This window comes from Martes martes, assembly GCF_963455335.1.
Source record: "Martes martes genome assembly, chromosome: 1".
Taxonomy (NCBI): Eukaryota; Metazoa; Chordata; class Mammalia; order Carnivora; family Mustelidae; genus Martes; species Martes martes.
In genome coordinates, this window is record NC_137888.1 from 92,582,780 (window position 1) to 92,605,031 (window position 22,252).

At 43.9% G+C, this 22,252-nt stretch overlaps 1 protein-coding gene across 2 annotated transcripts in view; it reads right to left on the minus strand.

Moving 5' to 3' along the window:
- The window catches only part of MECOM (MDS1 and EVI1 complex locus), a 545,051-nt gene extending 523,038 nt beyond the window's left edge, over positions 1-22,013 (minus strand). The window contains exon 1 of one of the 2 annotated variants that reach the window (XM_080802132.1): positions 21,652-22,013. In XM_080802132.1, coding sequence (XP_080658258.1) covers positions 21,652-21,688 — 37 coding nt within the window. In that variant the 5' untranslated portion in view covers positions 21,689-22,013. The remainder of the gene's footprint in view (positions 1-21,651) is intronic. The other variant, XM_080802131.1, reaches the window with a different exon arrangement.
- Between the last annotated feature and the right edge of the window lie 239 nt (positions 22,014-22,252).

The following is a 22,252-nucleotide window of genomic DNA, read 5'->3' on the forward strand; positions in this document are numbered from 1 at the left end:
AAAAAAAAAACTCTTTGGTCAACTAACTGATTTTAATATTGTTTTAAAGTATTTGGGGCTCCTGAGTGGTTCAGTGGGTTAAGCGTCTGTCTTCAGCTCAGGTCATGATCCCAGGGTCCTGGGATGGAGCCCCACATCCTGCTCCCTGCTCAGCAGGAAACCTGACTCTCCCTCTCTCTCTGCCCCTCGCCTAGCTCATGCTCTCTCTCTCTCTCCCTCTTTCTCAAATAAATAAAATTTAAAAATCTTTTAAGAAAATTAAAAAATAAAGTATTAAGTTTGTTCTGACTGTGGTTGTAAAGCCACCATGCAAAAGATTTAGGGCACTGTGAAATGGTCAGGGGGCGATAAGTCTAATAGCATCTCTTGAAGCTATTACAGAAGGCATGGTTCGGGAAAGAAATGTCGGCAATCGCAAAACCAGAAAAGAGAGAGCTGCAAAGAAAGGCAAGAAATATCTATAAATGGTGACTGTAATCAGTCACTCAAGGTTAGCCTTTCTTCTAATTTTTAAATTACCGATTTATTTTAGCCACGTATAAACCAGGGTGGAAATGTCTGCAACCACCTCCGAAGCCAGCCAAATTGCCATTTTCCCCAGGAAATTTAAGAATTCAACTTCTCATTCAAATAACATTGCATATTTATGAAGCTAGGGTCTAATTAAATTACATCAGTCATCAATCTGATTTTGCTAAACTTCCTTTTCACAGAACTACTAGTAGAGATGTGTGAATCCCCAAATATGAATGTTGAAATATTGAACTATTAGCACCATGTTTTCTAAACAAACCCTCTCATACGCACAGCTGGTTGGAGCCTTGCGCATCTTCTCTCTCCCACACACCTATGTTTTTCCTCCACATCCCTGCTTCTGCCATCCTGTCTCCCCCACCTCACTGGTCCCATAATCCGAATGGTAGAAAAGTGTGAACGAGCAAAAGCCGATTTTGTTATTACTACCATTTCCTTCTGCTTACTTTCAAAACAGAAGCTGCATAAAGGAGAAAGAGGTTACATACAAAATTATTAAAAGAATCCTTCATAGAAAATCATTCACCAAATAAAAGCTTCATAAACATTAACTGAAGACGTTGGGACAGCTCTGGCCTGGCCTGGCTCCCTCATCTTCAGAGGGCTCTGAATCGGGCCTGTCTCTTAGAACACAGCTTCCTATTTTATCTCAATGGCATTCAAAAAGCAAAAATAGTACTGACACATTGAGAATGAAATGAAGAATTTCTGCATCGTGAAAAAGATGCTCCACTCTCATAAAAAAAAAGTCACGAAACTTCTCCTGATAGCAACGGATATATGCAGTCTAGTAGCTAAGAAACCTTTCCTCAGTTCCACCCTTCCCGTATGGGTGGCCTGGAGAAAGTTATCCTCGTCTTCCTAATTTCAAGCCTCGGCTGCAGAATGGAATCATTCTGTTTTCTCCGGTTGACCCTATAGCTTTTGCGAAACTCCTCTCGCATTGCAACTTAGAATGCTCTTAAAATACCTCAGATACGTGTGATTCTAAAGCCCCATTTCTGAGGTGAGAAAATTATACTCTCAGTTCCTGTCATTTTATATTTTATATTCATCTTATACTGGTGTTCCAATCAAAATAAACATTCAAAAGCTCTTATAAAAACATGGCTTTAATCTCTCTTTTAAACAATTGAACCACCTTATCCCTTCACACCTGGTTTGAAGAAAATTCTAAAAACTATAAAATGCAGGTGATCGCTTTGAAGGAAAAAAACAAAGGGGCAATTAGATTAAATGTCATTGGGATAAGCTGCACAATCCAAATGAAATTCCTAAAAGGATTTGTACCATACAGTTAATAATTTCGAAGCATACAACTTAAACCAAAAATGGAGACCCCCTTCAAGTGTCCAAAGTACCCGTAAGCGCACACTTTATAAATACACATGTGGGCCTTTTTACGGGCTTATTCCTGCCTTTCAGTTAGGCCATTCTCCTTCACCATAAGTGCACACAAACGTCTGTGTTCCTTAACAGGGTCTGTTCCAGTGTCCACCCCACTGAGCTCAGCGAAAGCTCTGGAAGCACTGGGTACGTTGAGCCAAGGTGCACTTGGGTGCAACTGAACAGACCTGGACAATCCAACAACACGGAACATGTTCATTTAATGGATTTTCGTGTATATGGAAGTGAGTGACTGATAGCATTGATTAAAACCAGCCAGGCATAAGGGTCATTGGCATTCGGCGTCCAGACTTCCTAAAATATAGCATAATCCCAACTCTTCTGTTTTTTAACATGTCTGGGTAGAGGCATTTATTTTATCTGTTTGTTTGTTTGTTTGTTTGTTTTTGGAGTTCCTTTTCTGTTGTCCCTACAGGTCTTCTCTAGAATCCCCGGGGCTCCCTTTGCATGGGAAGTGTTGTCAGAAGCATTTGTGTGTGGGATTCTAGAAAAACAAAAGACAAAAGCGACAAACAATACCAAAGTGCTCTCTCACAAAGCAGCTGTGGATTCTGTTTTTGTTGTTTTTTAATCTAAAACACATTACTGTCGCTTTAGAAATGACCACCAGATTGAAATGGTCAAAAAGATGTCAGAGCTCACGGACTCTCAAAAGATCATCCACTCTCTGTGATGAAGTCTCCCCAGCGATGGCTTCTCACAGCTAGAAATCTCTCACCTGTGACTGCTACAAAGGCCAGAAATCATAGGCAGAAAGCAAGTGCTAAGAGATTATTTCCAGCTTCCAGTCCCATGCCTGAAACTGAAAGAAAGCTTCACAAAACATATATAACCTTGGGATCAACCCCAAAGGCAGCATTTGCAGCCACCTTGCTATCTCTATCCCCCTAGTTCTTTAATTAAAATGACCTCATTCTTCCCAGTTCCTCATACCCAGGACTCACTACTCCCCACTGGCTGGGTTTCATCCTCAGTGATTCTGATTTAGTTGATCTGGGGTGGGTCCCAAGCATTATTATATTGAAGCTGTCCAAGTGATTCTCTGAGGTCATATCTGACTCGTTGTATCTTTTAACTTGTCCACTGCCCTCTTTAAAAAAAACAAGCCAAAAAAACGGACTAGATCTGAGAACTCAATAGCCTTCCCCTTATTTAAATCCTACAGATTTTTCAGTTATGCAACTCCCAAACACTTTGTTGCAAGGCCCTAGAGATTTGGATATTAAAACAAAGTTGAGGATGGGTAACAGGACTTGGTTTCAGATGTCATGCATGGAGGAAAGATCCAGAAAGTTGTTGCTTGCTTCCCTGCCTTAAAAATGTACTAGTGACCCGGGCGCCTGGGTGGCTCAGTTGGTTAAGTGTCTGCCTTCAGCTCAGGTCGTCATCCCTGAGATTGAGCCCCATGTCAGGCTTTCTGCTTGCTCTCTACTCAGGTGCTTCTCCCTCTCCCTCTGCCTGCAGCTCCCCCTGTTTGTGCTTGCACTCTCTCTGTGTCACATAAATAAATAAATTATTTTTTTAAGATTTTATTTATTTAAGAGAGAAAGCACGAGTGAGAGAGAAAACAAGCAGAGTGAAGGGCAGAGGGAGAAGCAGACCCCCCACTGAGCAGGGAGCCCCATGTGGGACTCAGTCCTGGAATTCCAGGATCATGACCTGAGCCAAAGACAGGTGCTCAACCGACTGAGCCACCCAGGCACCCTAAATAAATAAAATACTTTATAAAAAAAGATGTACTGGTGACCTTGGGGAAGTTACAGTCACAGTGCATTATTCAGAAAATCAGAATCTGGGGTGCCTGGGTGGCTTAGTCGGTTACACATCTGCCTTCAGCTCAGGTCACGATCCCAGGGGCCTGGGATTGAGTCCTGCGTGGGGGTCCTCGCTCAGTGGGCAGTCTTCTTGTCCCTCTGCCTCTGCCCCTCCCCCCCAACTTGTGCTCACATGCATTCTTCCTCTCTTTCAAATAAATAAATAAATAAATAAATAAATAAATAAATAAAATCTTTAAAAAAGAAAAGAAAATCAGAATCTGAACCCAGTACCATTTACTAGCAAGTTGTAAAGTATAATTAGTTTATGATTTCAGGCAATGAAGTAATGACTTCTCACCTAAATCATTCATACAACAGAGATTTGAAGATTTCCTAAATAAAAATAAAACATAAAGTGGTGGAAAACCACACCACAGATAACTCTGGGAAGAAAATGAAAGACAAAGAGATGACCAGCCCTTGTCATAAACCAACACTTGACCATAGAGCCGCAGCAAAATTCCTCTTTACTAAGAGTTGTATGAAATCATTTCTTTAAATTAAGCTGTCCTCTGTCCAAAATCTTATTACCTTTTACGAGCTCTGGAATGTTCAGGCAGTGTAATGTTCCATTTTTATTTCTAGATGAAAAAAATAAAGCAGTGGAGCATTCAGATCAAGTTCTTGGCTTTGGTGTAAAGCAGTTCCCTCCTGGACCCCATCTCTGCCCTTGGGACTGAGAGGTCAATGGCAAATAACTAACATGTCTCCAGTGCCCTCATCTCTATCCCCCACCTCACAGAGATATGGGAACTAACCTTGATAATGCATTAACACTCGATAACCTTGATTAGTACGATTACTTATTGCTGTTCTTATAACTTAACTTTATTCTACAGACAAAGAAACTGAGGCACAGAGAGGCTAAGGAGCTTGTCCATCATGACACAGCAAGGTAGTGGGAGAGCCGAGTCTTCAGCCGAAACAATGTGGCTCCAGAATCTACAATCTCCCTAGCATTTTTAATATTCTGTCACTTCTAGAGCTTTCTTTAGCACATTAAATTTACACAGCTGTTTACAGCTTATAAAAGATTACATATATGTCATCTTACTTCAACATCACCAGTCTGGAGGAAGTCAAAACAGACGTTGTTATTGTTCCTATCTTATACTTGAGGGTATTGAGTCCAGAGGGTTAGTGCCCTGCCCAAGGACACCAGGTTAATAAACAGCAAAGTAGGGACTCGGACTGTGTCCTGAGTCCTCGGGCAGCATCATCCCCCAGAAGACATGCTGATGGAGCCCAAGATATACTGAACTTTTTTTTTTTTTTTAAAGATTTTTTATTTATTTATTTGACAGAGAGAGATCACAAGTAGGCAGAGAGGCAGGCAGAGAGAGAGAGAGAGGGAAGCAGGCTCCCTGCTGAGCAGAGAGCCTGATGTGGGACTCGATCCCAGGACCCTGAGATCATGACCTGAGCCGAAGGCAGCGGCTTAACCCACTGAGCCACCCAGGCGCCCCCAGATATACTGAACTTTTGAGATGATCACACCTAAGGAAAAAATAAGAGTCTATCTTCAAAGTAGATAGGGCTTACAAGGCTACAGAACATTTCCCCTTGAGAAAGTTGAGACTGATAGTCAAGTCTACATAATGAGAGGTTATGATGTGCTGGGGAGAATCCAGTGGTAGCTTTCCATACATCCTGGTAGCAGGCTACAAGTCCCAGCCAATGCCACCGATTCCCTTGGAAGGTTTCCTAAGATGCAGCTCATTGTATTAGGTATCAGAGTATTTCCTTTCTTGAGGGTAAAGCCTTGATGACCGAGATTACTGTCACTGAAGGACAGGAAGAGAGATGTGATACAGAGATCATGAGGTCCTTTGAAAGCCCTCGATGCATAATGCTTTTTACCTTGACATTTCCCATCCTCTTCAGATCCACCTACCCAGTATTTTTAGGCCAGAGAAACAAAGATACAATACTGTTTCATGGGTCAAACAACACCTATGCTTGTGTTTTAATATTGCAACATTATCAATAAGGTGCTGACGTCACTAGCATCTTAAGCATTTAGGCAAATGGGGTGGAGGGTGTGCTCGGGATTTCAAACTGTGCCCAGCAGTAATTATGTTGGATGCACTGATTTCTGTGCCAAGCCTAGTGGCTGGAACATTGGCTTGGACACATACACCTGGCATAGCAAGATGGTTGGCAAAGAGAACTGGAAGAAAGGGCAACACTTTTTATTCTTATTTCTGTCTTACAGACAACAAAATCACATGCCAGCCTGAGACACAAGCCACTTCTCTGAGTTCATGTCAGTCTTTGAGAAGCACTATCTGGTACAAGATAAAAAAAAAACTAAGCCTAAAAGTGAGACGTACCTTCTGTCTGGGCATTGAGATCCAATCTTTGGTCTCAGACAGAGCTACAAGTGGCAAAAAGAGGAAACTCTTTGCAAACTTCTTCTTGAACTGTGAGGAGACAAATTCCTCTCACTTTACAAGGGAGAACAACCACTAAGACTAGTGAGCACAGGAAGAATAATTTGCCCATCTGCAGACCCAAGTCTATGGGGCATACACCCCGAGTATGCCCAGCATCTTACTCAGGCACTGGCATCAGCATTCCCCTAACCATAGATGAATATGATGTGTGGACCTGTGGGGAAACAGTTCATTGCCCTTGTAACATATAAATTTCTTTCAAATGAGGCATTTGAAATAAATTTCTAAATATGCCTTAACATGCATTTAACACATGCAAAATTTAACTCTCAAGTTGTTTTTTTTTTTAAGATTTTATCTATTTATTTGACAGACAGAGATCACAAGTAGGCAGAGAGGCAGGCAGAGAGAGAGGAGGAAACAGGCTCCCTGCTGAGCAGAGAGCCTGATGCGGGGCTCGATCCCAGGACCCCGGGATCATGACCTGAGCCGAAAGCAGAGGCTTAACCCACTGAGCTACCCAGGTGCCCCTTAACTCTCAAGTTTGAAACAAGTATTTTGTTCTGAGCTTTGAGGCATATAGGTTAAAGAACTTTTTGCAAGGAGAGATATGAAATGAAGGTATGCCCCTGGTCATGTGCTACCATCCAGATCATTGTGATTCAACAGGAATAAGGCTGTTTGCCTTGCACTTGCCCGTACCCTACTGGGCTGACACCATCTATTCACATGTCTGTCTCTCCTGGTAGACTATAAGTTCCTCACGGGCAGGACACATATGTCATTTATCTTTGTATACTCAGTGTCCAACACAGGCTGCTGAATATATCGTCATAAATATTTGTTTAAATGAACTGAATTATGAGTCCAGAAACCTCCTGTGCCCTTCTGATGCTGTCACTAGCCTAGGGTTTGCAGATCAAACACGAAACTCTCCCTCCCTCCATATACAAGCACCTTCGTGTTTGCTTCCAGCTTGTGGACCCAGCGACATGTCCATGTAGTAACTACAAGTGCATTTGACAAAATGAAGTAAAATATAATACTGGTAGACCTTATCTGCTCTGCCCTAGGATAGAGAATGAGACGAGTTGACTATGCGTGCCATTCTCTAAGTTTTCATGTACTACACTTCAAACACTTAATAGACGTTCTCCTCACTTAGCTCTCTGCTCAGAAAGGTCTTCTCTGCCCACCCACGTGTCATCTCTAGCAAGTCACCTTGCTTTAGTTCTTCATACCGGAAGTCAGCACGTGGAAGTTCATGACCATGTACATTTCTTTTCCCCAGAATGGGATCTCCATGTGAGCAATGGCCTTGCCTGAGTGTGTACAGCCACCTTCCCATTGCCTAGAATTATAGGTGTTCAGTAAATAGCTGTTGAGTGAATGGGTGGGTGATAGTCACAGCAAACATTTAAAAAGAGTCTGATTTTGTTTTCAAGTATCTCGAATGAAAACCATCTCAGCATTAACACCCAAGTGGAGCAGGCAATGACCTCCACATCTGACAGGTATTAAGAGAAATGGAGTACGGTATTATTTTCAGATGGAAGACCCCAAACACTCAGCTGGGTGGGTGTGTGACTTCACAATGTTAACAAAATATTTGAAAAGTCAGGCACAGGATTCAGTATTCCAAGCTCATGGAACTACTCTCTGTAGTCATTGATAACCAGCAACAGGCACAGAGTGATCTTCGTCTCAGTTAATAAACTACTGTCATGGGTATATATCAATATTTTCAGGAAGACGAGTGTTTCTAGGATTTTGTTCATCATGCCTTATATATACTAGGCACTCAATAACCATTTATTGACTCAATTTGATTGATCTCAGCTAAAATACACTTTGAAAATGTTAACAAGAGTAATGCCCCATGGAATAACCTTTATGCACTCAAGAAAAAATACATGGATTTGGAACATATACTGTACTCTAAGGAATCAAAATTGCAAAGTAAATTAATTCTTAAAAGGATTTATACGACTAAATTTTAATTCTTTGAATGGTACCCTTTCAAATCCAATCTAAAATGTCTAGTATGTTTTTAATCTAATATAGTCCAATGAGCTTTAATAAGCAAAGTTGTTCCCACTAGAGCCAAAACCCAGCCATTCCATTTTTGTAACCTTCTGTGTAAAGGAATGAGCTGAACTAATTTTTTCTGGATTTTTTATATTTAATCAACAACATCATTGCCAAAGAAAACCACTTTTCAGAAGTCTTTCTATCCTGGTTTATAACTTATAATCAAAAACTGGAATTTTGCATCTGATGGGCTTTAGTGTGTAACATTATACTGTCATATTTTTGATGCTATAGTTAAAAGTAAGAGATAGTTTCCATTATAAAAGTTTTCCCATAGCCTGGTTACCCAGTGAAACACATTTTCCTATAAAAATGGTCTTTCCAATTCATAGGTTAGAAATTACTGTGGGTAATATTTTTTAAAGAACATCAAAAATTTTTTATTGGCTTCAGATAACTTTCTGCATTTGTGTAGTCCCATCAGTGATCTTAAGGTGGATATAAAAGGATAAGGCAGTGTGATAACAATGGACCAGGCAAACAAAGAAATTATAATAAAAAAAAAAAAAAAGAAAGAAAGAAAACTTGAGGCTTGAAACCCTTATCCTTATCCAGTTAGAGTTACACGGATTGATTTCAACTACAACTGATTCTAAGCAGCAGGAGGAAAATGGGAGTGGGGGCATGAATATGAGGTCCAGAACAATCCAATAAGCTTGAAATATCACAGATATATGACAGTGGATCTTACAAAAATCTACCTCAGCTCTAGAGTTCGACCCTTGGTCCCTCTGGGGGATAACGATGCTTGGAAATCTGATCTGTCCCGACAGGGTGAGGCAACCCTCTATGACCTTCCCAAAGCCCTGCTGTGCCCATGGTTCAGAGGCCAGCACACTTCACCCTGAACTGTGAGCTTCCTTTAATTGTATACTTCACTTTCATTTTCCCTTACAGTCCTGGTTTGGAGAACTCCTCTGTCTGTTCTGTTCTGTTCTGAAAACTGGAAATGCCCCAAGTGTCATCCATAGGGGACTGGTTCAATAAGATGTGTGACATCCAAACAATGGTAGATCTGCCGCCTTTAAAGGAATGTGTTAGGTTGATACATATGGATGGGGGAAAGGTTCAAGGTATATTGTTAAGTCTTAAAAAAGAAAAATGAAAGTTGCTTTAAAAAATTATAAATCTACACACATTCATATACTAATAGATGCATGGGGGGAAAATCTACAGGACATTATACACTAAATGATGAATAGCAGTCATCTGCAGACACTGTGACAAGAACATGGACCACAGAGAACTTTCATTTTTTAGGTGATATAGTCTTGTAGTTTTTTATTGTTAGAAGTCTGTATAAAATGTTCTCAAAATAATGAAAAAAAGAGTTTGATTAAGACTTTAAGAAATTATATAATAAACATCAGAGGGTGAATCAAGTCTGAACACGTAGGCTGACCTCTGTAATATCTATAGTTGGAATTTAGAAGTCCACGCACCATTGAAATTATGTGAAAATGTCTATGCGTATTTGCATTTTCTGGAGAGACACTCCATACCTTCCATCAGATTCTGGCAAATGTCAGAAATCCAAAAGGTCACAAACCCTGATTCTAGCAGAAACCAAGAGAGTTGTTTCATCCCTCCATTCATTTTTATTATCATCTTATCATGAAACATTTTATTACTACTTAATTTCATAGTTCCTGTCAAGGTAAAGACTATAATCAGAACCAAAGTATAAAATCCGTGGTTTTTCATCTCTGCCCTCACTTAAAGAGACTCCCAATGCCTTAAGGACAATCCAAAGAACAGGATAAAAAGTCACACCTGGCTGGTCTTGGGGTAGGGAAACTCTGTAACTGTTCAGGACTTGAGGACAGTTGTCCAAGACACTAAGTGTCCTGTTTTCTCCAGGAAGATACATGCAGATAAGGGATTTGTTAAATGGGGTTATGGAAGTGGGAAATGGGGTACGGGGGTTGTGGAAGGGGTGGAGAAGAAGTCATGGTTGCATTTAAATTAAGGGAACTCCAGGAACTCCAGGGTGCCAAGGTAACTCAGTCAGTTAAGCCTCTGACTCTGGGTTTCAGCTCAGGTCATGATCTCATGGGTCCTGAGATTGAGCCCCACTTTGGGCTCTGCACTTAGCAGAGAGTCTGCTTGAGGATTCTTTCCCTATGTCTCTTCCCCTACCTCTCCCCACCCAAATAAATAAATAAATATTTAAAAATGAATGAATTAATTAAGGGGCTCCATTGGATGAGTGGGGTTAATTTAATGAGCAAAACAAAATTCAATGCAACATCATTATCTGTCAGCCTTAATTTGTTCAAGAGCCTTAATCATAAATGTATATTAAAATATGGAGCAAAATTCATGTTGCTTTGATCTATATTAATATTGCCTATATTGGGGTTACCATTTATATAAAAACTCAGCATTTGATGACTTCTGTAAAGCTGACTACCCCAAATCCCTGGGAAATACATGAGTTCACAAAACACTTCACCATCGCTATCTTGACTCCACTGACAGTCTCCAGAATCCAGTCCATTATAGAGTTTCCATAAACCTTAAGATCAAGTGTAGATCAATAACAATTTGTAATTTAAGTAAGAAACCATGGGTTATACCTGCACTGGCAAAATGAGGAGCATTCTTGGTGAAAATTAGGAATAATTCTCTACTTTCCAAATGTGCTTTCCAGGTGGTTTATCACTGTCAAAATAAGGCCAATTGTGAATTTAGTACGCAATTAAAGTGTCAGATATCCCGGAGTCCTAGTGCTGACATTACCTGACTGTGCAGGTTTTACAGGCAAAGAAATTAAAGGGGTTCACATAATCTACCAAAGCCTACCACTAACCACCATCACCTAATTGTACCAATATCTGCCATATAAAAAGCAAAGAACTGGGCACTATATAAAACAGAAATGGGCTCTCTAGGAGTTTTATGACTTAGCTAGAAAAATAAGATATCTATATCTATATATAGTGAAAATAAGGATTTTATAATAAAATGCCAAAATGATGGTAGGTGAAAATAATTCCATGTTATTGGAATAAAAAGACATAGAGAAATCACATCTCCAGGAATGATGAGGAGGAATGAATCTCATGAAGAAGGGAGGGTTTAAACTAACTCCTAAGGAAGGAATTAGATTTTGAAGGTCAAAGTACTGTCTGGGTAGATTTACAGATTAAGGCAACATTGTGGCCAGAAGTTGAAAGATGGAAGCAAAATGTTGGGCAAGCAAGGGAGGGAGAGGAGCAGAATGAGCAAACCAGTTAGGCTGAATAGACCTCTCTTGGGTAGGGAGATAAATATGCCCGAAAAGTTAATAAAATAATAATGAACATGTATTGAGCTCCTACTGTATTTCAGACACTTTACGCGCATTAGTTAATCAAATCCTCCCGTGATGTAAGTACTTTTAGGGGCTCGCCTTCATTTTACCCACCTAGTAAACAGTGGAGTCAGGATTCCCACTCAGGTCCATATAAGTCAGAACTTGGGCTCAGAATCACCACATTCTTCTGACTCAAGAGTGGGGAGGCCCTCCTAAACCAGGCTAAGAAATGTAGGTTTCAGAGTCAGGTGTAAAAATGGGAGCTATGTTATCCGATAACCCACCGATAATGCCTATAGGCATGGCTTATCACTATAGAGACTCCTGTGCAAACACTGCATTATATGATGATTTTTCCCACAATGTTAACTGATAGTAACAAGTATTTGTTGACCAGTTCCTTGACTAGAGTACTAATTTACCTAGTATATAGTGCTCAGCCTAAACTTAACTAGGAGAATCCCCTGCATTGGTATTCTATCACCCTATCTAATTAGTGAGGACTAATTAGTCCTCAGGACTTAATTTTACCTATTATTAACCTACCACTTCTGCTGGAAATACAGCCCAGGATAATAAACAGAACAATGTGTGTTAACTTTCAAATATTCCCTGAATATACACAAACCTTCCTGCAAGGAGAGCCACTCTTGTCAAATAATACAGTCATCCCTTGAAAACTAATTTCTTCAGGGCACTTGGGTGGCTCTGTGGGTTAAGCCTCTGCCTTCGGCTCAGGTTATGATCTCAGGGTCCTGGAATCGAGTCCCACACTGGGTTTCCCGCTTAGTGAGAGTCTGCCTGCCTCTCCCCCTACTTGATCTCTCTCCCCACTCTCTGACAAATAAATAAATAAATAAAATCTTAAAAAAAAGAAAACTAATTTTTTCATCTGAGGCTCATGTCTTAAAAATCGGTTGGGTTCTTCAGTTACACATGTGCAGGCTGGGACATCTGGACCCTGCTATGGGGCAGGCATGAACTTTTCCTCCCACAGTAGCCAAATTACTTCTTCTGCCACTGTGGAAAACCACAGAAAACTATCTCCTAATGATTTACTGCCCAACCCCCAGCCCACAAATCAGAGAATTGGGTTGAGTGAGAAATAAGAAAGAACGGTGGCCAGTGGCTAGCAGAGGGGTAGTGAGTGCTTCAGTTTATTTTCTTAAGCCAATTAATGATAAAGCGGCATGGAGGGAAAGAAAGACACAACATGGCCATGAAAGACTTTTTTTCCAGATAAATGGCCAGATATCAGATTCTGTAATAAGTACTTCCACCTATCAAAACATACACACACACACACACACACACACACACACACACACACACATTAACTTTGGGTTGGAGGAGGAAGATAAAGATCTTAAAAACACAAGATAATATTCAGGAAGCCTTGTGGATATCGTAAAATGTTGGAACTTTGAAGGACCCTTGGAAGTCCTCTAATCCAGACATTGCAAACCCAAGGCCCATGAACTATACAGAGCAGACAGAGGTGTTTCATTGGGCCTGCAAAATGTTGCTTGTTGATGATTTTTTCTTGAACCTAGTCAACACTTTAAAGTAGAGAAAATTCAAATAATAATCCAGATATGAGTCTTCTCTTAAAAATTGGAGACCTAGCAGCACTGGGCCCCCTTACCCAAATGGCAGGAGCGAGCTAGAACGGAGCAGCAGCTGCCTCCTTTAGAGAAGTCTTGAACTCAGTCCCCCACCACTCCTTCTTGTTCTAGAATACAAGGCTGGGTGTCAAAAATATAAATAAAATAGGAGATGGTTTAGTGCTTATACCCACTCTGCTTCATTCGTTTATCTTGCCTGCCAAATCCTATGGGCATTTGAGTTTACAAACTCTGCTCTAGTCCATTCTTGTGATTTAGAGAAGAGTAACTCAGCTAGGGTGGTAAAGTGACTTACAAAACTCATTCCACTGGGGCACCAGGGTGGCTCAGTCGGTTGAGCGTCTGACTCTTGGTTTCAACTCAGGTCATGATCTCAGGGTTGTGGGATCAAGCCCTTTTCTGGCTCCACACTTGGCTTGTAGTCTGTTTGAGATTCTCTTTCCCTTTCTCTGCCTCTCACCTTGCTCCTGCGTATGCATTCTCTCTCTCTCTCAAATAAAGAAATAAAATCTTTTTTTAACACCATTAAATTTTTTAAAAACTCATTCCATTAAAAATGAAATGTTCATCCACAGGGATTATGGTCTAATGACAATGGGAGAGTATGCACAACTAAATTTAGGCTGTGTGCATACAATGACACAATCAGTGAAGCAAGGTTAAAATTTCAACCACTTTATTTACCCAGCGTCCCCCTCCCCGGGAAGAAAGATTCTCCAGTTTTCAGAATAAATTTACGGCCTATTTTGGCTTAGTATACAGCTTTAATGTGCCCAACTTTATCCTCAGGGCATAATTTATTGAGAAGAGAGACAAAATGCTTACTATATACATACAGATGCTTCTAAAAATGAGACTATAAAAAATAGAGTGGAGGGAAATATGTTTAAAAAATTCCTCTTCAGAAAACTTAAATGATATATTGGAAGGAAAATGAAAAATTTGTTGGGGGATGGCTTTTGACCTAAGTACTTTGCATACATCATCCCAGTTAACCCTCACAGCAGCCCAAGATGGGTGGTATTATTACTCCCACTTTACAAAGAAATGTACATTTCAGAGGAACTTGAAGATGACCTGGCTCTTCAGTAAGGGACCACACCCATATTCAAACTCTGAAGAGCCTGATTGCAAAGTTCCAGAAAGAAGGAAATGGGGCTTGTCCCTATACATGGAGAGATTGCACTGATATTTGTGCCAGAAGCCTGCCCATCGCTGACGCCAACAAAGGGCTATATTCAAGGACTTTCACAAATGTCATAATCTGAACAACTCTAATGTACAAAATTAATTCCTTTAGGCAAGTTCTTGAATGAAGTTAAGAAAGCCTTGGTTCCTCCTGTTATATATAGTCAATGATCTCTAGGCAGGTATTTACTAAGGAGATGAGCAAAATCTCTTCTAAATAACATTTCTTCTCAGATTTTTCATAAAAGTTAGTAGTCAAGGATTTGGCTGAATATACAAGCCAAAAGCATGTTTGTTAATGAATAAGAATAACAACTAAAATTAAAATAAAAAGTCATTCAAGAATAAGAGCTTTTGAAGAGTCAGGCATTTGATTAAAAATTCACTTGCTTTTTTTTCTGTAATGAAACAGTTCCTTAACCACAAAACAGCTTTTATAATAATGCAGAAGAGTATGGTTCCAAGTAAAACACTCCCCCCATTTTAATCATGGCTATTATTTTTGAAAATGAAAATGGCTGAGGTCATTGTAATCTATTTTAGGGTTTGCACGGGTTGGTGGTATTTTTTTCTTGGCTTTGAGCTCTCCATGTTACCAGCTAACTGTTACGGGTTTTGCTATGTGCCCTTTCAAATCCCATTCTTTTTAATAATGTTGTACTTTATACACATAAATTACAGTGAATTCCACTTTCTTTCCTAACAACTCCAGATGGGGTCCACACTTCCAAGGGGACTAGAACTGGCCTTTTTTTAAATTGTTATTATTAAGTATGTACTCCTTAGAACAAGTATGTTCCTACCTTTGTTAAAATGCTGTGGATGTTCAAATGCTAAGAGATTAGTAAAAACATAGAATTCATGTAGTCCTTTTCAAAATCAAACTGAAATATGAGGATAGCATTTGTGTATCTACCCTTTCCAACTTACAAAGACAGACACACATAAAGAAAAAATGCCCGGAAACAAAACATCATCTGGGCAGAACTCTAGACCTACCCATACCTGCGGACTGGCAAGTCTACAGATATCCATTTAGGACACATCCCCTGTAGGACCCAGCAGACAAAATTATCAGATATCTAAAGACGTCACAGTTACACATTCAGGCCTCCCCTTTCATGTGATTAAAATTTCACTGACTTTCTGAATCTAGGTTGGTTTTTTACTACAATTCGTTATCACAGCACACAGAACAGCCCAAGATCCATCGAAATAGCGCCTACCCAGCCACAAGGGAGAGAATGTCTTTACAAAACATACATATGGTGAAGGTCTGCCTACTAAAATACCTTAAGCTCTGTTTGTTTGTTTATTTTTTTTAAAAAAATCAACTTGCGAGCCCAATGTAATAAGATGCTATAGCTTTTATGAAAGAGGTGAAATAATTTTAAACACAGACACACAATGAGTTTATTTATTTAGAAACTTGTTAAATAGAGTCTGGGAATTCAAATATTCAATGTTGACATTGTACAGAACTGGCCAGGAGCCAGAACCCGGTCTCCAGAGGGACCCATTGGACAAGGAATTCAGGCCTTTCTCTCCTCCCACTTGAGCTAAATAGGTAGAGGCCATTAGTTATACCCACAGCAATATCTGAACCGCACTCGAATTCGCTGCCCTCGCCAAGGCACTTCAAAGGAGGGCAAGTGTGTTTAGCTTTTTAGTGCTGAACTAGAGCGATATGTCACACTTTTGAAAGAGTTTTGTAAACAGTTTCTTCCTTATGTAGAAACATCTCTGAAGTTTCTTGTATGGCATGTAAGCAAGGATAATTAACAAGGATTATACTTTTTTCATTTACTGGGGAAAAAATATAATACCAATCTGTGTGCAAACAGGGGATCTGGAAGAAGAAACACGCTGCTTCTGTCTTCCTTTCTCTCTCTCTCTCGTTTTCTGCTCCATTTGTTTGTCTCCTTTTTTAGCCTCTTCCTCACACTTGTTCTCACTACACAGCCAATTTCCTTGAGATTCTCTGGTAAACTCAGAAGGCCAGAAGAGTGGGAAGGGGGAAATCTAATTTTAGAAAAAGGACCGTGGCATATGGGGTAGGGAGGGAACTAATGATTCATCCTGGGCTGCCCAGATGAAAAGAAAAGCAGACCCCACAGACCTTTTTAGAAAGTGCCTGAAGCAGAGGCTTCCAGCCAAGGAAGGGTTAACCACCACTTCAGAAAAATGTGCCTGGCACCATTATCCTGCTCCCATCTCCCCGTCCTACCCCCCCCCCCGTCCCTCCCCCCCTCCCCGCCTGGTCTCCCCCTAGCCCCTCTCTCCCCCTGCCCTGGTGAGTGAATGAAAGTGTGCCTGCCCTCCTCGCTTGAGTGTTCCTTAACCTGGGATGTGTGAGCCTGTGTGTCTGTGGGAGAGAGAGAGGTGCATGTGTGTGCATGTGTATGTACACCGTCAGTGCAAACCGTGCTCTACGAGAAGCAGGGCGCCAGGCACGCAGCACCTCTGAGGCTGGAGAGGGAAGATCTGGCCTAAACTTGACAGCCAGGAGCTGAGCAGCTGGGGTGGGACGTGTGGGGGTCCTAGGGGGCGGCCACAGCCGAGCTTCTACTAGGGCCTCCCCAGCTCCACTCCCCACTTCTCAAGAGAGCCCACTTCCACTGCCTGTGACAGTTTTGAGATGAGGGGTGGGAGGCTGTACTGAGCTCTTGGAACTAGGGCTCTTCTAGGAGCTGAGTTCCTCAGGAACAGGGGTGAGAGCCATCGGCCAGAAGGTGACAAGTCAAGTTTCTCCACTTCAGGGCCCGCTTCCAGCAGAGGCGAAACGGAGAGAGGGGACCGAGCTAGACGTGCCGAGGGTAACAAGTCGCCTCTCTCTTGCCCTCCTTTGCCCTTCTTGCCCTGGGGGGTCCCCAGCCTTGTACTCCCTGCCCCAGGTCACATCTGCAGCGATAACCTAGCCCCAAGTTCCAAAAATGAAATAAAACAAACTTCCAAACAACAAGATATTTAAAGGGAAACTGCTTGCGGAGTTACTACCTTCAAATTTATAAAAGAGAAGAAGGAAGCAAAAATTTCTTAGGATGACGCGTTAATTTCTATTCGATAAGTGACCTACATGTTGAATGTCTGTCGGCAGAGGAGGCCTGGCCCCGGGTAGTAGGAAAGAGGCCTCCGCTCAGAAAACCTGTGAACTGGGCCACCCCGCAAGGACTCACTCACGCTCACGCACGCTTATGCACGCACTCACATGCACATGGTCGCCAAGACCTGCGACTTCTCAGCCCCTACAAATAAAAACCTGAAAAAGGAGCCTTTCTTTCCAGCCTTCCTGCCTCTGCAGCTAATGAACCGTACCCTTCCACAGTGTTTAGGATGGGGGCGGGGGGAATGAAAAGCGTTATTAACCTTCTCCTAAACATAGATTTTTTTTTTTTTTTGGCGAAACACATCGAAATGCTGCAGGAATAGTGCGCTCCAAGTGCCAAATGCAATAAAGAAGCCCTAAGCCAGGGTAATGGTCAAGTAATGGCAAATAAACCGCCTTCCTAGAAGGGGCCTCAGCCTCCGATGGGTGAGTGTTTTTCCTCCTCAAAAGCAGTCTGAAACAAACAAGTAAAATATGTTTTTTTAAACAAAGCCCTGTATTTCAATCTTTTCTTTTTTAAATATGGAGGAAAACCACAAATGGGTGGGCATATGGGAAATGCAGACTGGAAACTGGGTGCACATTTCCTTTGTTATCTTAGGTACTGGGCTGCTAAGGTGAGGAGTTTAAGCACATGAGGGAGGGTCATCATCTTCCTTACCTGTTTAAGAGCCTCTTTTGAGACAAAGATCAAGTGTACAAGTAACAAGTGCCCCCCTCTCCGGGGTCTTGCTAATCGCATCGCCTTCTGGGTCTTTACGAGACTTCTGGTGGGCCGGTAGCTAAGGGGGGTTACACGTTGCAACTCCTTCAGTGCTGTGATTGAAACCCTGCCCGGTGTCACTTTAGGGAAGTGGGGTGGGGGTTGCTTCCGTGTTTCGGCTGTAGACAGGCTGGGCAAACCCAACCTGACTTCTTTCCCATCACCAAGAGAAAAAAGTTGCAACTGGCAATCCTGGCATCACCCAGGTGCTATCCTAGCTGCTGCCCCCCCCCCAAAAAAACGCTGGGAAGCCTCCCGGAACTACCAGCGTTCGCTTGGCTTTTAGTTTTCTTTTCTTGAAGATGGGAATAAAAGCCAAGGGCTTTTATGACTGTCAATCTTCTTGTTTTTCCCTTCTTTTTATTTTTAATCAAACGGTTTATCCCTCCCAAATGATTTGCAACGAATTTATTGGTTTCAACTATTGTGTAAAAAAAAAAGAAAGAAAGAAAAAACAAGCCCTATAAGTTGGAACATGGGTTGTGCATTCATTTGGGCTTAACTTCAGTGGGTACTTTCAGGGTCCATGAGATCCTGTACTGTAGCTAAGATCAGGACAGGACTTGGCCACCAAAGACATTTACAAAAGACAAAAAGAATAACAAGAAATCCAGAAAACTACTGTTCCTATGTGATCTGTTTCCATTGCAATGTTGACATTGCATTAAAAAAAAAAAAAACAACCATGTAGGTATGCTTTTTAAAGTATGCTGGTCACACTGTCTCTTTCTAACCCAGAAAAAAAAAGAAAGAAAAAAACCGGTGCAGAGAGAGCGGCGAAGTTTTCGCTGGACTGCACGGAAAGGGGTCACTGACTGTCTCCGCCACGCTCAAGGAAACTCACGCACTACGGCGGGGGGAAGGAAATAGCGCTTTAAAATACAAAAAATCCCTACTTTTTACGTGATTTCCTTTATTACCCAGATTGTGACTGATGCTTCTGCCTGAGAAAGGCTGCCCGGTGGCAACAGCTGGAGCTGCGCGAGCGAGAACCCGAGGCTCAGCGAGGAAAGTTGGTGAGAGTTCCCATCTAGTGATCAGAAAGCGGCAGCGGCATCCTTGGAGACGTTAGAGACAAAAAGAATGGGTCTCCCACTGAATGAATGACAAGTATCATCAGATCGGAAAACGAGGTTCGGTTTCTGGATGTTGAGCCGGCTGTGCGTGCGGGAATATTTTAATAGGGTGGCGCATAGCTTGGCAATTAATAGAGTTGAAAAAGTTCCTCAACAAAATTCGAAGGGTTTTGTGTTCTGCTTTCACTTCGGCGGGTACCGGGCAATGAGGCGCAAAGCATTCGGCTTTCATTTCACAATTTAGGCATGGTTGAAATAGGCTCTCCACGCTTTCCGCGCCCCCACCCCACACCGTTCTCATCCGCCCACCCTCCAACCTCACACACACGCGCGCACACACACACACACACACACACTCCAAACCTTTAGCCGGAATTGAAGCCCCCAGGCCTCCAAGCATATGTACACTTAATTCCTCCTCAGATGAAAATAAAGACATCGGTCTTATTTAAAAGAAAACAGAAAAGAAAAGAAAAGAAAAGAAAAAGGTCTTCTACTGGCGCCCTTTGACAGTGTCGCAACTAAGTGAAATGAACAATATCCAAAAGAGAAACAGATGTACTGATGGCCCAAAAGCCCTGTATTTAGGTTGATCCCTGAGACGGGGAGCGAAAGGAAACGTACTGGGAAGTGAAGGAGTGCTTGAGTGAGGACTGGACGAAGCACTGGAAAAGAGCCTGCGATGACACCATCTCTCTGGGCTAGACTTCGGACTCCCACTGCCAAAGAAACCCAGCCCGCAGAGGTGCTGCTGCCTTCCGCGAGGCTGCAGTGGGGACCTGGGAGGCTGGAAGGCGTGGGGACGTACTTGGTTTTAATATGCAAGGGCGGGGGGGATTGGGGATTTTACTGGGGAGAAGCATCCTACCCACCCCGAACTCTCTCTTCTCTGGTCCACAAGCAAAACAATTAGTTTGTTTTGTTTTGTTTTGTTTTTTCCCCCAGCAAGTGGGAGAGCGAACGGCGGCCTGTCCCCTCCCGAGGCCGCTCCAGCCTCGCGTGCTGACACCTCGAGGAGGGCTTTGGACTGCTCGGGTTTGCTCCGGGTCTCGGTACCTCCTAGTCCCCTTACACTTGCGGTAGAAGCATCTGGACAAACACAGTGCTAACGCCTACAGTCCCGATCGAGGCTTCTGCCTTTCCGGACTGTGTCGGCCCCCCAGACAATTCCAGGCGAAGTCCCCCAACACTTCTGTGAGAAGAGTGGGGGATGGGGACCCTGCCGCCCCTGCCCTGAACCCAATCTCCCTGGTCCCGCGTGACCAAGGCCGCTCCATGCCGGGCAGGCAGGGGGCGCCGGGGAGGGTTAGTGACCCGAGACCCGGGCTGCATCCAGAAATAGAGCGAGGGGTTCCGCCGCGCTCTCTCCGCGGCCTAAGGTCCCGGCAGCCCGCCCCCTGGGGGTCATTCGGCGCCCGGCCAGCCTGGGGCTCGAAGGCGGGAGCAGGCCCTTTCGGCCCCCTTCTCCTCGGCGGCCGTCGCCGCTGGCTGTGCGCCCTGCCCTCCTCGCTGTCCAGGCGCTCGCCGGGCCTCTTCTCTCCTCACCTGCCCTCGGCTCCGCGGAGGCGGTAGCCCCGCACTGCCCGTGCCTCACTACCATCACACACGCGGCGACTACGGCCCCCACTCTCGTCTCCCCCACTCCCCACCCCAGTCGTCCCGCGGCGCGGCGCACGCCGGAGAGCACCGCCGAGCGCACAGCGCCCACTACCGCAACCGCAGCTCGGCGCAGCCCGCCAGCCCGCGCAACTTCCAGCGGCCGCCTCGCAACTTTTCCCAACTCCACCACGGCTGCCCGCCGCCGCCGCCACTGCGGCTCCCTCCGAGCCTGCCACCCACCCCAAACCCCAGAAACAAACCGAGGCTCGAAAACGCTCCCATCCCCAGCCCGCCTCCCCCCATCCCCCGCTCCCCCTCCCATACCCGGGGCTAGCTGGTTGGCCAGAGGCAACTCTCCTCCGCCTGGGGGGAAGGGGAGGGGAGGGGGAGACTCTCTCATCTCCTCTCCCCCCCCACCCCACCCCTTCCCGCTTGCTCTCGCGCGCTCTTCTCCCTCCCACCCGGGTCTTGGCTGCCCCCACCCCCACCCCCACCCCGGGGTTGCCACAGCTGGTCGGTGCGCGGGGCTAAGGGCTGCCCCGGCTCCTCTGGCGCCCAAACCAAGAGCGAGAGCGCGGGCGGCCGGGCGCGAAGGCTGGGACCGGCAGGTTGCTGGGGCTGCGTTGCGCCTGCCCTCCACCCGGGCCCCGGCGCGAGAGGCAGCTGCGCGCTCCCTCCCGGAGCGCTGGAGACAGATATGCAAGATGGCAGAGGAGGGGGAAAGCCAATAGAAAAGGGATATTGCACCTACTTGTGGCCAGTTTCCTTGCCCTGCCTTTGGATCTCATGCTGTGCCCAGTCCTGCAGCCGCTGGTGTGTGGTTGGGTTTTTTTTTTTCTTGGATCTTTTCCTTCTTTTGCTCTCCCTCTTGCTCCCTCCCTCGCTCCTCTCTCTCTCTCTCTCTCTCTCTCTCACTCACACACACACACACACGCACGCACTTAAACACACTCACTCTCTGTCTTTCCCTCTTTCACTCTCTCTCCCTCCCTCTCTCTCTCTTTCTCTCAATCCACACTCGCTATCTCTCCAGCATTGTCAGTTCGGACACCTTCGCACATGCGCGCTAGACGCCCCTCCAACATCTCAGCGCCGCCAAAAAAAGTTTGGAGCGATTTATCACTTTGATTTGGAGATCTTGTCAGATGGCAATCGCTGAGGAGGCGGAGAAAGGGAGCCACGGGGAGGGCGGCGGGGGGCGGGGAACGAGCACAGGGAGCCAGAGGGGAGCAGACACCTCGCCCCAAAATAAGGTGGGCGGGGGAGGGGGGCGGAATAAAACGACCAGGGCAAAGGACTGATTTCATGTTGGAATCACCAATAAGCCTGTATCGTTACTATTATTGTTTTTC